General features: G+C 37.5%; 1 protein-coding gene across 10 annotated transcripts in view; it reads right to left on the bottom strand.

Annotated features, from left to right (window-relative positions):
• Window positions 1-9026: 9026 nt before the first annotated feature.
• The window catches only part of GRIA4 (glutamate ionotropic receptor AMPA type subunit 4), a 301414-nt gene continuing 293013 nt past the window's right edge, over window positions 9027-17427 (bottom strand). For 4 of the 10 annotated variants that reach the window (XM_060179757.1, XM_060179756.1, XM_007520634.3 and 1 more), the window contains 2 exons: window positions 16601-16735; window positions 9027-11533 (listed from right to left, as the gene is read on the bottom strand). In XM_060179757.1, coding sequence (XP_060035740.1) covers window positions 11369-11533; window positions 16601-16735 — 300 coding nt within the window. In that variant the 3' untranslated portion in view covers window positions 9027-11368. Of the gene's footprint in view, window positions 11534-16487; window positions 16736-17427 lie in introns of those variants that run through there. The other 6 variants (XM_060179759.1, XM_060179758.1, XM_007520635.3 and 3 more) reach the window with 2 other exon arrangements.

The raw sequence follows: 17427 nt of genomic DNA, 5'->3' as shown, positions 1-17427 counted from the left end.
TCCTGAGTTTGAATTATGGCATTGACTATCCCAGAGTGATAAGCTGGTTCACACTGTGCCAGAGTAATGAGTTCTCTCCTCTTCCATCATTACTAAATGAACATTTTTGTCTGTGGGGCTTCATTGCTTTGGGCTGACCTAGAGAGAGAGAGAGACTCATAGCACCAAAGCTCGAATCCTGGGTCACCCACATGGCAAATCAGCACAATATTCAAGTGAGCTACTTTGCCAACCCAGTAAATGAACTTTTAAGTAAGTAAATACAAATAAATGCCTTACCTTACTTCATCTGATCAAAACAGTAGTCATGTTGGGCCTACTTTTATAAGAAAGAACACAGTCCATCAGTGATTTAAGTAACTGAATACCTGAAAAATGATTTCACTTGAGCCAAGATTTTTGCATAAGCGCTCCGAGAAGAAGCCATGAAAGTTTGTAGGTATAGGTTTTGTGGCTTTACCACTCAATACTTGCGAAAGTCATTGAACTTGCTCTGCAACTTGCTTTCCTCATTTGTGATGGGCATAACGAGATCCTGTTCTACATATATTTCAAAGTTTTGTGTTTTTTTAAATAAAATTTTAAGTATGTAAAGTGTGAATTCCAAAAATGCTGTTAAATACAATGTGATATTACTGTTGGATCGATGAGGGGCAGATTTCATTTCCCTGAAAGTCAGCATGAAAACAGTCAGTGTTGATTGGATAAAGCAACCTTCAACATGTTTCCTGAGGCTAGATGGTGGTGCACCTGATACAGGGCACCTGTTACAATGTGCAAGACCAGGGTTCTGCAGGTGCCTCTCCTCTAGTTCCCTCTTCCCTCACAACTTCTATTTGTCTCTACCCAAAAATAAGTAAGTAAATCCCCTATTCCTAGAAATAAAAGACCTTTCTCCCCTTACCCACACACACAAAAAAAAAAATCACTACCTTTGATTTTCAGAGCTTTAAAGAGTTGCTAGCTCTGCCCCAGGTGTAGGTAGAAAAATTGGTTCATTCTGGGAGAAAACCTGACTACTGTATTACACCTTACAGTGGGGAGTGTGTGTGTGTGTGTGTGTGTGTGTGTGTGTGTGTGTGTTAGGCAGTATAGCAGGACAGACAAGGTGAAATAGCATCCCTGCCAACACGAACATGTGAACTGTTGGATCCAACCACCTGATATTGAAATGGTCTTTTTTTTTTTAATTGTCACAAGGGTTGTGGAAGGGCAAAGACTACCATTCCCAGCACCACCACCACCACCTCTTTTTGATAGGACAAACAGAAATTGAGAGGGAAGGGAGAGATAGAAAGGAGGGGATACCTGTAGCAATGCTTCACCACTTTCAAATAGTACCCTCTTCCTCCAGTTGGGGACCAGAATCTTGAACCCAGGTCCTTTATGCATGGTGCTGTGTATGCTCAATTGGATGTACCACTACCTGATTCTGAATTTGCAAGTTTATGAATCTTCCTGTTCTGTGCCTTATTAGATTCTATATATATATATATATATATTTTTTTTTTTTTCTTGATTGGCTGGAGACAGAAATTGAGATGGGAGGGGAAGGCAGTTATTCAATATATTAACCTATTCATTTTATATTCCTTCTTTATTATTTTAGAGATGTGCTAGCACTTGAGGCCTCTCTGTGGAAAGACTGCTTCTCCCAGGATTAGGCAATTCTTAGAGATGGTAATACCTCGGCCTGGGAGAAGGGTAGTGCCTTTCATATGCAAATGAACCAATCCCAAATCTAAATTTTCTTACTCTCCTCTTTTAAAGTAGTATTTTCCCTGCCTTAAATAAACCAGGACAAAATATGTCCCAACTTGACACTACCCTTATAGTCCAAAGCTTGCTGGCCTTAACTTAAGCTGTCCAGTTTTCCACTGTTTCCCTGATCTGCTCCCATAACGGCTCTGGCTTAGGCTGACTCTTGCATCTGCCCCTGTTCTGCCCCAAACCTGATGCCTATCCTAAAGCTCTGCATGGTATGGCCTGCCTCCTCTGTCACTGGTCTTAGTCACCCTGTCTCACCTCTATTACTGAAATCCCAGGTGTAATTCTGACTTCTCCTCCTACCCACTACTTGGTTTTAAGTTGTTTAAGACTTTTTTGTTTCTTAAAATTGAATACTAACTTATATATTTATTTTACCACTGCACTGTTCAGCTCTGGTTTATGGTGGTAAGGGGGATTGAGAGTCTTTTTGCATAACCATCATACTATCTCCCCTGCCTGTCAGATAAGTTTAAAACAAAAAAAGTTAACTAGAGACATTGTCATTAGACCAAATATTCACTCCCTTTTTTTATTGAACAAGTATTTATTTTCCCTTCTACCATCTTCTCTACTTTCCATCCTTTCTTTCTAGTCTTTCTTTTTATTTGATATTTAGGAACTATATCCAGGTGCCTTTGCTGGCACAAATGTTACCAAGTTGTACCAGGTCTGCTCTGTTCTACAACTTTTGACAAGCATGCACGAAGTCCTAGCTTTGATCCCTGATACAGTATGTGCCAGAGCTGAATGGTGCTCTGGTCTCACAAAAATAAAACAATAGTTTAAAAAATATTTTTTAAATCATAAAATAGAGTCTTAAAAAGACAGGCTCTGCTCTTGCGCAACGTACAATGAATGCATTTGGAATTGTCATATTCCAGTGACTGGTGTAGGGTGATTCAGTTTTCCTAAAAGCAGTGTTCTGGAAAGACTTTGCCAAGTGACTCCTGAACGGAGTGTTAGATAGGGTTTGTTACGGAAGGTACCAAACACAGGGAAAAAAAAAAGTTTCCAGTGAGACAGCAATTGAAAGACCCAGAGGCTTGACTCTCGCCTTGTTTTGGTGTAGATAAATGATTTCCTGTGGCCACAATACAAAATGTGTGGCAATGAACTTTGTGAAAAATTTAATGGGTCACAAAAACAAACAAACAACAACAAAAAAAACTTTTAAGTGATAAGCAATACTTCAATGAGGTATTTTAAGCAAAACAAACTCAAAAGTTCTTTAGGTAAAAATTTTGGAAATTATAGAATCATTTTTTTTCTTAAAGTGAGCTAGAACAGATTCTCTTTGTCATAGTTAAAAAGGAAAGAGGCTGAGGAAACAGCATAATGGTTATGCAAAAGATTTGCATACCTGAAACTCAGGTCCCTGGTTCAATCCCCAGCACTAGCATAAACTCGAGTTTATGCTAAATTAGAGCACTAGCAGTGCTCTAATCTCTCCTCCTCTCTCTGTGTATATCTTTCTCTATGTATCTCTCTTTCATTAAGTAAATGAATATGCATGTGTATCTCTGTGTGTGTGTGTCTGCCTTTTTTTGTTTGTTTTAAGAAAGGAACTTTCAAAAAAGGGCATTTCCAGGGAAAGGTAATACTTGGCAACACTTGGACATAAAAGAGTGTGAGGCATTCTGAAAGCAAGCTGTGAGTAGGGATTTGCTTTGGAATGGAAGGTCCAGATCTATTACAGAAATGATAGGAGAGATGTTGGCAGGTTTCAACTAATCAGGAGGACATGGATGGGCAGTGGTGCACTCTGTTAAGTGCACATAATATTAAACGCAAGGACCCGTGTAAAGATCCAGGTTCAAGCCCCCGTGTGTCCCTTCCTGCTGCCTTTCCCTCCCTCTTTTTCTCCCTCTCTCAGTTTCTCCCTGTCCTATCCAATAAAATGGAAAAATATCTCCACCAGGAGCACTGAATTCAGTGCCAGCATCAAGCCCCAGCAATAGCCCTGGAGGAAAAAAATAAAAATAATCAAGAAGATGACATGGTCACATTTGTATCTTAGGACAATGAGGCTGGTATCCAAGTAGCACATGGACTAGAGGAGGATGTAAGTGAAGCAAAAAGAAAGGAAGCTTATTCTGAGAATCTAGTAGTAACAGAAATGATGAATCATTGAATTCAGGCATGAGAAGAATTCAGGAACAGAGCAAGATGTTTAGGTAACAGAAGAGAATTTAAGTGTTGATTGATCAGTTGTGAGACTGAAGAAGAATGGGGTTTCTAGATTGATTTTTCCACACTTTTTGACAGATTATGTAGTTGACAGTGTCACTCACTGAGACAGGGAATGAAAGAGGAGGTAGGGAGGGACATAGTATGAAAGATGAGGAATTTAACAAGCTTCAGTTGAGACTCAAAAAAATATAACCAGTAGAAATCTGGATATGTGGCACTGGAGTGGCAGACAGATTTCTCAGTTAATGATTTATAGGTGATTGCAGACATGCTGGTGGTGGTGAGACAAGTCCGAGTGAATACGTCCTATGTGATGAGAAAGGAGGAAAGGTATCATCTGAGAGGTACCAATGTACATTTGCTTGGAGGGAATAAATACTATAAAAGACTCCGAGAGTGAATCAACAGTATACTTGGGAAACTAAAGAATGAAGGCATCCATTAGTTTGGTTCTGTACTGAAAACGTTTAATATAGCTAGAAGATGCTTATAGGTGAACTTGGGGTGGTCATTTCAGTGATACAGACAGAGCAGCTAATGTAGCAAAATTGAAGGCCCTTCTCCAGTGACTACAGGAAAGAAGAAAGAAGAGAAGAGAGTTACCATCTGGAGGTAGCTGGGAAAGGATCACCAGGTCTGTTACTTGTCTTGGCACAGGTGACTTAAACTTTAGAGATTTGTGAGTTGTCAAGGAAGTGTAGGACTAGTGTTTAATTCTGCACTGACCTGAAATTGCTCAGAATGATAGTAAGTGATAGGAGTGCAAAGAAAGAATGAGCTCAATACTTGATGAATGTGAGACAATGGATAGAGAACTCAGCAAACAATGTGAACAAGTAGACAGTCCATTATAATTTAATTAGTGACATACATTTCAATGTAGAAATGTTTTTAATGCATAGGGTCAGATACATAAATATAAGAATTGTAGTATCGGGACTGGGTGGTGGCACAACCAGTTAAGCACACATATCACCATGCACAAGGATCAGGGTTCAGGCCCCAGGTCTCCACCAGCAAAGACTACTGAAACCCACAAAAATTATTGCCTGTGCAGATCTACGGCAAAGAGATTGACAAACAGAATATCGTTGGGCAGTATGGCCCTAGGAAAGTCTCAGGCAGTTTAAATAATTAAATCCCCATATTTTAGAAGTTTGAAACAACAGCAGTTTTAGATGACTTTGGAGGATTAGATAAACCTCTAGATGGAGTCAGATATCCTCTAATTGTTGCAGATACTTTGTTTTAAAAAAAAATACCAGAGAGGCTCAAGAGGTGGCACAGTGAATAAAGTATTGTAGTCTCAAGCCCAGAGATCCTGAGTTTGATCCCCGGCATCTCATGTGCCACAGTCGTGCTTTGGTCCTCTCCCTTTAACTAATTAATCTTAATTCACGTTAATTTGGGGAAATTAACTCTGGAGAGCTGTCAGAAGTTTCCGTATAGGCAAAGATAATTTCTCTAGAGGATCTAACTCATTCATTTCTTTGTTCCTTTAGTCATTAATTTAATCAGTACTATATTGAAACACTGATTGCAAGTGACTAAAGATCTATTTAACTTCAGAAAAAAAAATTCTATGGACATGGTTTTTGGATGTTACCGTATGTTTAGGGACTTTAGAAGTGATGATCAAATGTATGAACTCTAAGAAGGTAATAGTAGTAATCTGCTACTTGGACTTCCCATGTTTGTGAATATACGATTACAAATCTCCCAAGGGACCCATTTACTAAAGTCAGCATTTAGTGCTATAATCCAACAACATTAATAACTATTTATCACTAAATAATGATTTGCTTTATATTTGCTTTGTTGTTGTTTGTGATTCTTTGCAGTTAGTATAAGCAGCTTAGAAACAAGTATTTGTACATTCTGCAGGTCAGTGAAACTATCTTCTGCAGATGCAGAAAAAAACAAAATAAATGAACATTTGTTCTTTGTTACATGGAAGGTCAAATTCCAGTCTAGATTTCTGCACACTTTTTTTTCCCCTTTTGTTGCCCTTGTTTTTTTAAAATTTTTTATTGTTGTTGTAGTTATTATTGTTGTTGTTATTGATGTCGTAGTTGTTAGACAGGACAGAGAGCAATGGAGAGAGGAGGGGAAGACAGAAAGGGGGAGAGAAAGAGAGACACCTGCAGGTGGGGAGCCGGTGGCTCAAACCGGGATCCTTGCACTTTGCGCCATGTGCACTTAACCCACTGCGCTACTGCCAGACTCCCTCTGCATACTTTTAAGGCCATAAGACATAAGTGTTATTTCTGGCTTAGCATTAACCTAAACAAAGGACTCAGAATTTTCTCTCTGATTCTTTTCATTCATCCAATCCACAAATGCCAGTCTGTGGCACACTGGAAATTTTACATAGAAGTACAAAGGCAAAAAGAATAAGAACACGCCAAACATTACTCCCTTAACAATGGAAAAATTGTGTATGAAATATTTCTCTCCTTCTAACTTCTTTTGTTTATCCAGGACTAACCAGATGATTTATACCCAGGTTTCTTCTTTTTTATGTCTCCAGTCCTCTTCACATTTATATCTCCCTACCTTTCTCCCAAAGAATATAAAATCAAAACAAGATAAATAGGGGTTTTTCTTATCTCAAGGGAATATTGATCTCTGTTATTTGAAATATATTTTGCAACTCTATCTCTTGCTCTTAATAATTTATTAAAATTTCAGGGACCAGGCAGTGTACACTCAGTACAGCACACTTTACAATGAGCAAAAACCTGGGTTCAAGCGCCCAGGTCCCCACCTGCAAGGGGAAAGCGTCAAGGGCAGTGACATAGAGTTGCAGGTGTCGCTTCCTCTCTCCCGCTTTATTTCCCCTTCCACTCTCAGTTTCTCTCTGTGCTAGCAAATAAAAAGATTAATTTTTGACCTCAACCAAATCAATACAACCAGTGCCACCATGCCATGTTTCACTTCAGACGGTATCCAGAGATGCCATGCCCTCCGGTTCCAATACTCTAGTGAGAACTTTCTCAACACAGGAGACTCCCTAGTTCCATTTCAAATGGTGCATTCCCCAACAAAGTTACAGAACCTAGTTAAAGACCAGGGCCTAAGGAATAGGGTACCCGTGCACATGTATCCATAAGTTGGGGGGAAATATAGACCTTGGGGGTGAGAATGCTCAGTAGTCTGCAGTGAGTATACTTAGACTCAGTAAGTGCAGCAAGCAATAGGAAAACCTAAAATAAAATAAAATAAAATACCATAAAGTACTTAATGAAATATTTACTACTTAGGCCTAGATACCTTCCTCTCCTACCCCCTACTTTTCACTTCCTTCAATTACTTTAAGTCTAACCTTGAATGCACCTCCCTAGAGCCCTGCCCCACTAGAGGATGACAGAAACAGACTGGGGGTATGGATCCACTTGTCAATGCCCATGTCCAGCACAGAAGCAATTACAGAATCCAGACCTCCTGCACCATCTGCACTCCATAAAGATCTTTGGTCCATACTCCCAAGGGATTAAAGAATAGGGAATCTTCCAATGGAAGGGATGGGACAGAGAACTCTGGTGGTGGGAACTGTAATGGAATTATACCCCTGTTATGCTACAGTCTTGTTAATCATTATTAAATCACTAATAAAAAATAATTTTAAAAATATTATAATTTATCAAAGTCTTAAAGAAAATAATTTCTCTTAAAAAGATTACCAATAGTAGTTGTTTATAAACATATCACCTAGTATATTTGTATTTGGTTTAAAAATTGAATACTATAATATTCTAAAAAATATGACATTAAAAACCACTTATAAATATGAATAAAAAAATCACAATTTCCATGCAGCACAACAGGAATAAGTGTAAGGCAGATAAAAATACATGAAATCACTGTTCAGAAGCATGTTCCAGGTGAACTTTTCATTAAGTTTTTATTCCTATTGACACTTCATTAGTATTGAAAATTAGGCTATTCTATTTTATGGGGAATATTATTAGAACAAGTTTTTATAGATATTTAATACATAAAGGTGTGCTCAAGAATTGATGTGTACATATAAATACTCACACTGTGCTATGCCTTAGGGAAATTGAAGTTGACAGTCTTCAGGTGGGCGGGCCAGGGAGTAGCCTAGAACAAGTGCAGTAACAGTGGGACGTTTGAAATAGTAGTCCAGATGGTTATCTCTTTTTACAAGTATCAAATTTAATTAATTGTCATTATATTTTGTCATTTCAGGGGCTTCACTGTCCAAGACAGACTCTTTTAGATGGGGTCAGAATAGAGAGAGAGACAGAGGGAGAAAGAGAAAAAGACACCAGAGCACTGAGGCTTCCCCCAGTGTTGGTAGAAGATGGACTTTAACCTGGGTCTTTCATACTTGGTAAAGCAGGTATGCTTTCAGGTGGACTAATTTCACTGGCCTCCAATATTAAATTTATTTATTGCAAAATCATTCCATACTTATTGACAAAGTTATTCTAAGTATCTAAAACTATTATTATTGTGGTCCAGGAGGTGGCACAGTGACTAAAGCACTGGACTCTCAAGCATGAGGTCCTGAATTCGATCTCTGGCAGCACATGTGCCAGAGTGATGTCTGGTTCTTTCTCTCTCTCCTATCTTTCTCATGAATAAATAAATAAATAAACTATTACTATTATAAAAACTGTAGTAATTCCCAAACCAGTGGTAAATCAATTTTTAAAAAAGAAATGCAACTCCCTACCCTCATACCACTAACTCTGAATTAAATGAAAACACTCCTTAGAAATGGGGCTAAAACAAAAATGAAAACCCTGTCTGGGGCTAGTTGTGACAATTTCTCGGGTTAAACAAAACTATTCCACAGCTAGGTGCAATTACATTAAATACCTTCTTGTCTGGTCAGAAAACTCATCAGATCTTCCTCTTCTTTATTTTTATTTTATTTTTAAGCTACAGCTTCCTGTGAAATAAGATAACATGATGGAGTCAGCATCCAATCTTTGTTTTCACTGACTTTATGTATAACATATTCTAGGGACTGGTAATGAGGAACATAGTTGTCCTTTTGCTTTCATTAATTAAATTAATACAATTCAATTCATTAATTCATTCAACAAATATTTATTAAGCACCTACAATATGCCAGGCACTGTGCTGGGTGCTGGGGATACAACTGTGAACAAGATAGGCACAGTCCCTGCCCTCAAGGAGCTTACAGTCTAGTAGTTATACAGACAGGTACACAGGCAATTACAACGCAGTATGGTAAGTGCAATGACCGGAGAAAAATAAACACATTAAAAGGGCACCTAACTTAGTCTCAGAGGCTGGGGTGGTGGATAGTTATGGAAATCTTCCCGTGGCAGGTAAAATTTAATTTGATTGCTGAAGGCTGAGTACAAGTTAGTCAGGTAAAGGGAGACGAGGAAAGAGTTACAGACTGAGAAAATATCAATAGTAAATGCCATGTGACATCTACAGCTCTGCAGGGTTTTGTTTGGGTGGAAGAGGTTGCAAAGGGTTGAGATGAGTCCTGGGAGAGATAAGCAAGGGCCAGGTAGGTCATAAAGGGACTTACTTGTTCTACACAAAAGCTTGGTGCTTTTTCCTGAGGGAATAGTATGTGTTACTGGACTGGAGTTGCACTTTCACTGAAGCTTGCTCTTCCTGCAGCACAGAGATGGAATGAGAGATGGATGGGGGTTTTGAGAGTTGAAGCAAGGTGACTAGTCCTTCACCGGTTCCAATATCATCTTCCATGATGGCACATCCTTTGCTCTCTGTAGCCCATTCCGTTGCAGATATTCCTTAAATAAGCTGTTGACATGCTTGGCTTTGGGCCATAGTTCATCCAATAAGACTCTTGACACCTTCTCTACTTGTGAAAATGCTACACATCCTTCAAGACCAGACTTGCAAAATCATCCTGACTTGTGCTTTCTACCAAGATCTCTAAAACTTGGGATGCTTGTCTATACTATAGTACTTATTATTTCCAGTAATTCAAATCTTTTAAATCATGTTTATTTAACCCATACTTAACGCAAGGTGATTTTTATAAATACATGGACATAGTTTTCTTCACAATTTGTAGTTGAAAAAAGAAGGATTAATTCTTCATTTCTATTCTATTCCCAAGTTACTAGTGCCTTCAAATGATAAAAATGGAATAAAAGGGATGAGAATGGGAGGAAAGCCCAAGAGACACATTGTTTTATGCAGCAAAGTAGTCAAGTAAAATTTCAACACACAGTTACAAGGTATGTTGCTGAATGACATGATTCACTCCCCAATTCAGACACTCCATCTTTCACAATTCAACCTGTTCACAAGACAAAGATCTGTAAAACAGGGTAGCTTAGTATCCAAAAATAACAGCTAGCTACATTTTCCAAATGGCCCACCACTTGAATTCTACAATCCCTCCTATAGTCTTATAATTTCTCAAATAACTTTTATATGATAAGAAAAAACTTTATGCTCTGTAGATATAAGAATGCCTGTTGTTTTATTCGTTTGTTTTTTTGGTGGGTACAAAAACCACAATTTTGTACACAATGATATTATAAATAATATTGGTAACATGAGTGACCCATACGTAGTCTCTTGATTCTACATTGCAGACTGATATAATTTTATGTTGTCTTCTTTTTCTTTTTCTTTTTCCTTTTTTTTTTTTTTTTTCTGGTAGACAAATGTAATCTGTGGACATCAACTGAGTCATGTGACATAGTGAAGGGTACAGCAAACAAGAAGATGACCAACGGTTACAAAATAAAAAGTCTCTAAAGTTTGTTACAGTGATGGCATTTATATCAATTATTGCAATGTATTGTTCCCTAAGATGGTTAGAAAAAGAATTGTGTTGTCCTCTACTGAATTTACGTCAGTTAAAAAGCAAGCATGTTTCAGTATTTTTTTTCCAAAGTAGGTGTAAATACTTTCTTTTTCTTTTTCACAGGATTTACATATTTGTGTATTATTTTCTTACCACAGTTTAGTGATTTTTCTCAGCTGGAGTATATGGGTGTTCTAGAGACCCAGGTTAGCATGTTCGTTGATTTCTGTAACTATTTTAACCCTTGAAAACAAAGGCATTTTTAAGCAAGAACTTCAGTCTGATGCACTAACTTGCAAGTTTGATTAGTTTTTAAGTCCACCCCAGTGAAATCTGTTGCTGTTAATACACGCATCCCAGTTCCCCCCGCCCACATCCCCCCCAGAAAAATCTAAAGTGTGAGTTTTCCTGATATAAAATCCGAGTTTGGGTTTCCGAGCTGAGCTCATGCACGCGTCGCTGTCGCTGTGGCTGCTGCGGGCACATGGGAAGGCCCCTCTCAGCGAAGGATGGGTGTCGCTCGGACCCGCACTCGCGTGTCCCTCGGGGCTGCGTTTCCACCAGTCACCATCACAGTTTGATTAAGGCACTCGATTATTTTTTTGGTTTTTATGGTAGGTCCGATGCAATGACAGCCAGTCCTGAACTCTGTCTGATGGTGGTTCCAGCGTGGACAGCCTTTGGGCAGTCAGGTGTCAAGACACGCCCATTCTCCCCCATACTCCCGGTGATGGACAGCCTGGCTTTGTTTCTTATGGCTTCAGAAAAGGTCAGCTGGGTTGCATGAAAAGGAAACAGAGAGAATGTGTTAACAGATTTCTGTTTCTGCCATGAAGCATGACACAACAAACACCAAAATATCAATAAGTAGACATCTGCATTTTTTTAATTTAAAAACTGCTTATCCCAGAGACAGAAACAATCGACTATGCAGGATGAAATCAGCTATGGAGGAGGAATCCTAAAATCACAAGACTAGGTTTGGCTAAATAAATCTGGGCAGCGCAGAATTTTTCAAATGGCTGCACTCTGCACCCTGATATTTCTAGGGTGAGCAGAAGTTTCTTTCATTTGATTCCCTTCCTTACTTCAGTCTTTTACAGAATGTCTTAATAGGGTCAGGGATGTGCTCTTAAAAGGTAACAGACTGTCTGAACAAACTATGCAGAAACTATTGGTGACAGAGCTTCCTGCTTTCAGCACACAGATCTATCCACAGACATCTCATTCATTCACACCAGTTAGCGACATGACCCAGAACAGCGCGAATAGTGACAAAGTTCTCCCTATTACTGCTGTGGAAAGCCAGGATGATCTCTGAAGAAATTTGAAGTGTTTAAATGTGATGCAGTGAAGGGATGAAGAGAAAGCTCACTGGGTAGGCTGTGTGCTGGTGTACAGTCCGGGCTCAGACATGGAGGAGGGTACACACTAGGGGAGGCTCCAGTGCGGTAGTGTCTCTCACTCTCTCTGTATGAAAGTCAGCTCAAGAGCAGTGAAATGATACACTCATGAAACCCCAGCTCTGCAACCATCACAACAGTAATAATAACAACAGAGCACACTGAGAAGAGGCACATTCCAAAACCCAGTGACCGGTATGCACTGGGAAGATTCCCAGATGGAGGTTTGGAATCAAGTCTCTGAAAAGCTTCCTCATCAAATTTCAGCTCTCTGTCATATCAGACAGTAGAAAATAATGTTACATAGAGGGGAAGTGGGCAATATATATATATATATATATACTTATTTATTCAAAGCCTTTCAATTCTTCCTAGTAACAGAATTTTAATGTGAAGATGAATATAAGTGAAAAATTTTATTAAGTTTGCCATGGCCTAGATCATAGTTTTTCTCATAACTCATATTTTAATTTCCTGTTGCGAATTTAAGCTTATTTAACACTTTAGGTGATTCCATTCCTACAGTTACTATGCTCAGGGTATTAGAGTAAATAAATGTTGCATATGTAGTTAAATATTACATATAACATAATAATATATAAAATAGACAAGAGGTATTATAATAAAAAAAGGTTTAGAAGTCAGTATCCTGATAAATTCAGAATACTGAAGTCAAATTTCTAGTTAACAGACATATCTATGTAAGAACCAAGGAAGGCCATATTATAGCTCTCCTTAATGAAAAGTCTCAAATATTAATAATTCCTAGTTAGGATACAATCTCTATAGAAACGTTAGGGGGGCAGGCTCAGTGGGGTAAGTGCACATGGTGCAAAGCGCAAGGACAGGCATCTTTAAGGATCCTGATTTGAGCCCCCAGCTCCCTACCTGCAGCGGGGTTTGCTTCATAAGTGGTGAAACAGATCTGCAAGTGTCTTTCTCTCCCCCTCTCTTTCTCCCCCTCCTCTCTCCATTTCTCTCTGTCTTATCCAACAATAATAGCAAAGGCAACAACAAGAACAAGGGCAACAACAAAGGCAACAAAATGGGAAAAATGGCTTTCAGGAGCAGTGGATTCATAGTGCATAGTGCAGGCACTAAGCCCCAGTGATAACCCTGGAGGCAAAAAAAAAAAAAAAAAAAAAAGGAAACTACTTGTCCCTAAATTAACAAATAATATGGTCAAGGTCTGGACTTGTTTCTTCAGTTACTATTTCAACATTTAGTTGAGCAAAATAAATAACTATTTTTTGAAGAGGAAATATCAATATATCATAAATAAAAGCATTGTGTTTTTGAAGGGATTTCAAAGAGGCTTCTGGCCATAAAATCTATATGCGCTTGCTCTTTTGTCTTTTTTTCTTTTGTGAGGATAGGAAGACCTCCAAAATAGGAGAGATTCCATGAGCTGTCAGCTAGTCCCTCCTCCTTCTCTATAAAATAATTTAACTGAATGTTTTTGTTAATAAATATTACACTACCTTATTTTCTCTTTAAATTTTAACATCCTTAGATCTCTTTGTCCCCATACTTAAATCTCCTGCTTTTCCTATAAGATCTCATTTTTGTTAATACTGGTGTGAACCTATGAAGGTTACTCAAACTTGGAATACTTTCTCATAAATTGGCATACAGTCTAGTCCAGCTTGGGTTATTGTGGTTAATGACTGTCTCTAATTTAGGAATGATCACTTTTAAGGTAGGTAGTCTGCAATATATTGAAGGCTGCAGTTGTCATTTTGAGTTTCTTGGACCAAACTACCCAAGTTATTGATAATTTGTATAATTGCCATTTATAGAATTTTTGAAAGGAAAAATCATTTATAGAGGAGTGAATTAAAAATCTGCTCACATTCAAGTTTTCTTTACAACTACAATTCATTTAATCTGTCATTAAATCCTTTACAAAGTCATGTAGATATTATTGTTTGGTTTTTGCTTAAAGTTTGTTGTGTTAAAAAGTCAACTTCAGCTCTAAAGGTAAGTTAATCGATCAACAATACTGTCAGGTTTTGAGCCAAAAACACTACAAATAAACTGGTTATACATAACCTGGCAATTTGTCTCTCTTTTAACAATTTCCTGGAACTTTGTAATGAATTGGCATCCATGAGTATTGTTCTATAGAATTTTATAAAAATATTCTTCTTTTCTTGGCTCCCCTGAGTTTGTACTTAGCTGACAGTTAAAATGTCCTTTCTATGCCAACTAAGTCAGGGTTTGTTTTTTGTTGTTGTTGTTTATTTATTTATTTATTGCCTCCAAGGTTATTGCCTGCACTACAAATCCACTGTTCCTGGAGGCCATTTTTCCCATTTTTGTTGCCCTTTTTATTATTATTGCTACTATTATTGGATAGGACAGAGAGAAATTGAGAGAGGAGGGGAAGACGGGGGAAAGAAAGGCAGACACCTGCAGACCTGCTTCACCGCCTGTGAAGACATCTCTTCCCCTCCCCCCTACAGGTTGTTGACCTGCTGGTTGTTGACCACCTGGTCCCCTTTTTGTTTATTTATTTATTTTACTACAGTTTAGCTCTGGTTGATGGTTCAGGGGATTGAACCTGGGACTTCGGAGCCTTAGGTAGGAGAGCCTCTTTACAGAACCACTAAGCTATCTCCCCACCCCCAAGTTAGTTTTAATGAACTGATTTCTTTCATAGAACTGATTTCTTTTATTATAGAAATAAAAATTAAAAAAACAAGTTCATCTTAGAATGAAGTCCAAACAATAGATCTTAAAAAACTTTCCAGGTATTGTTTTCCAGAGTCTGGAAATTTTTCTTAAGCCAGTAAACATTCAAGATAAGAGCATTCCTATAAATCACCAAGATATCTTGACATCATCTTCTTTGTTTTATTCAGTATATCTACTCAGAAGATATACTCAGTACATTTGAGTCATCAAATTAAGGTTTTTATCTTTTCTTAATTATTTCTCACAAATTGAGAAATAATTGTTTTGGGATTATCTATCTGTTGTCACACTCATTGGTTTCTAAGTAATAGATAAAAACAATCAAATCCTGGTTGTAATGGAATGACTCTTTTCCTTATTTTAAGATACTTATTAAGTACTTCAATAGCTTTGATATAATAAACATCAAAATCAAGCACAGTGACCTTGCATATCCTTAGATGAACATCGCATTCTTATGAAAATTATATTAAGTTTTTGATTCTAGGCTATATCAAGCACTATCTCTGAGTTCAAAGGCTCATTGATCATTCTAATCAAAATGAACAACCTGTTCATTTGGCTATTAGATATAATTTAGAAAATGGGTTTTAGAAACCTTACTTTAGGAAGAGCAATAGAAGGTACTTTCAGTCTTATTTTAAAACCACTTTCTGTTATGAGAGGGGAAAAAAAATGGTGGCCATTCAGATTCCTAAAAAATGATCCCCATCTCCTGAATTTGGCTGAATGCTAACAATTTTTTATTGTGACATGATAAGAGGTTGTGTGTAAGTGGAAATGATTTACCTTACTTAAAAGCAATTGGAATGAAAAATAAAAGACCATAATAACTTACTACAAATTTTATCTTTTACTGCTTCCCTCCTAAAAAATACATATATTGTCAACATCTTTGATGGAGAAACTGGTGAATTGTCCAAAATGAGTATTCACCTTGCTGATACTACAAGCATAAAAGCTGAGTTTCATCTAATAGCTGTGAATTGTCAATATTCTGACAATTGCTCTGGCCTAGAGGTCTGGCTCAAGGACTGCTGTTAGATGAATGAATAGTGGAGATCCATGTTATAAAAATATGGAACAGTAGCTAATAAGAAGGAGATCAGAATAGGGGTTAAAATATGATGAGTACTTACTGTGTCCCTTGGAGCTTTTACACCTAAAGCTTCTCAGAAAACAATGTAACTTTATAAAAAACAGTCAACTACTTAGGTTTTGACCATTTTTTGAAATAGGTTTTATGCTTATTTCATTAGCACATATTCTTAAATGAGATTGTTCCAGAGAAGATTCACCTGGTCTGTGTACAAGGAAATCCAGATCTAATTTCCAATTTCTCCCAATTGCAGATAGAATATATTATTTAAAGCATTTCACTGAACAATTCTGGAGTGTTTTTATTTTGTTTTGTTTTGGTCTGACCCTTTCAATGCAGATATCTATTGGCAACACAAAGTTTTGAACAGTACATCTGCAGCCAAAGAAACTGAACCACTTCACACTGAAATTTTCAAAACTAGAAAGCTCTAATTAGAAGCAAGCAATACCACCAATGGACAGACAGCTCACAACACCGCGTTTACAGGATGCATCACCCACTCACTGTAGTAGGCCCTAAATCCTACCCCTAAATTTTAATACTTTCGGTTCCATATACGTTGTAACCTTCTCTATAGGTTGCTAAATTCTGGGTATTCTGCGAGGAAGTTGGGTTAAAAGTCTGTGCACTCTTTGCCACCTTCATTCTCTTCGCTTCGGCCCTGGACTTGTAACAGAACTCTATCAAAGCCACCAGCATTGCCAAGCCTAAACCGCCAACCAGAATGTAGAAGACGCCTGCCACGTTGCTGAGACTCAAGGCACTGGTCTTGTCCTGAGGGTGGAGGGATAAAGACAAGTCAGTTTGTGGTGGAAATATCAAACACAGAAGGCAAAATAAAAACACAGAAAATACAAACAGGCAATTAAAGTACTTCATTTAACTAGAAATTATTTATATGTGTCAATCACTGATATAGGCTTATTTATGGATTTAAACACAGAACTTAAGAGCACTCTGGAGAAGTAAAATTATGATTATTACCAGTATGTTACATTCAATAAATTTGGTAACATTTTATCATTATTAAACACACAGCAAAAACCATGATACTTAGCCATACAGAAGCATATATATATATGCTATATATTTTTATAGGGTGGCAGAACTGGGTTTATTATTGTTAAGTTTGAGAAAGATATATTTACAAATGAATTACACTAGAAAGGGAAATATTTTTACTTTCCTTCCATTAAAACATATTAAAACATTAAAACTCTCTTGAACAAATTTAAGGTCACATTTCCTACTTGGGCAACTAAGGGTATTTAATCTAGCAGTTTCCATCTTTGCTCATAATTTACCAAATATATGCAAATGATGTGCTAGGGTATGCACTATTTTATCTTTCTCTCAAAATAGCATGGTAAATCTCTCGGAAAGTATCACTTTTACAACTTTTGTATTACTTAATTGCTCCACACAGCTTATATTTTTAAAGGAAATCTTTAAAAATATACAGATTA

This window comes from Erinaceus europaeus, chromosome 20 (assembly GCF_950295315.1).
Source record: "Erinaceus europaeus chromosome 20, mEriEur2.1, whole genome shotgun sequence".
In the NCBI taxonomy this organism is placed as follows: Eukaryota; Metazoa; Chordata; class Mammalia; order Eulipotyphla; family Erinaceidae; genus Erinaceus; species Erinaceus europaeus.
This window is presented reverse-complemented; position numbering and strand designations above follow the sequence as displayed.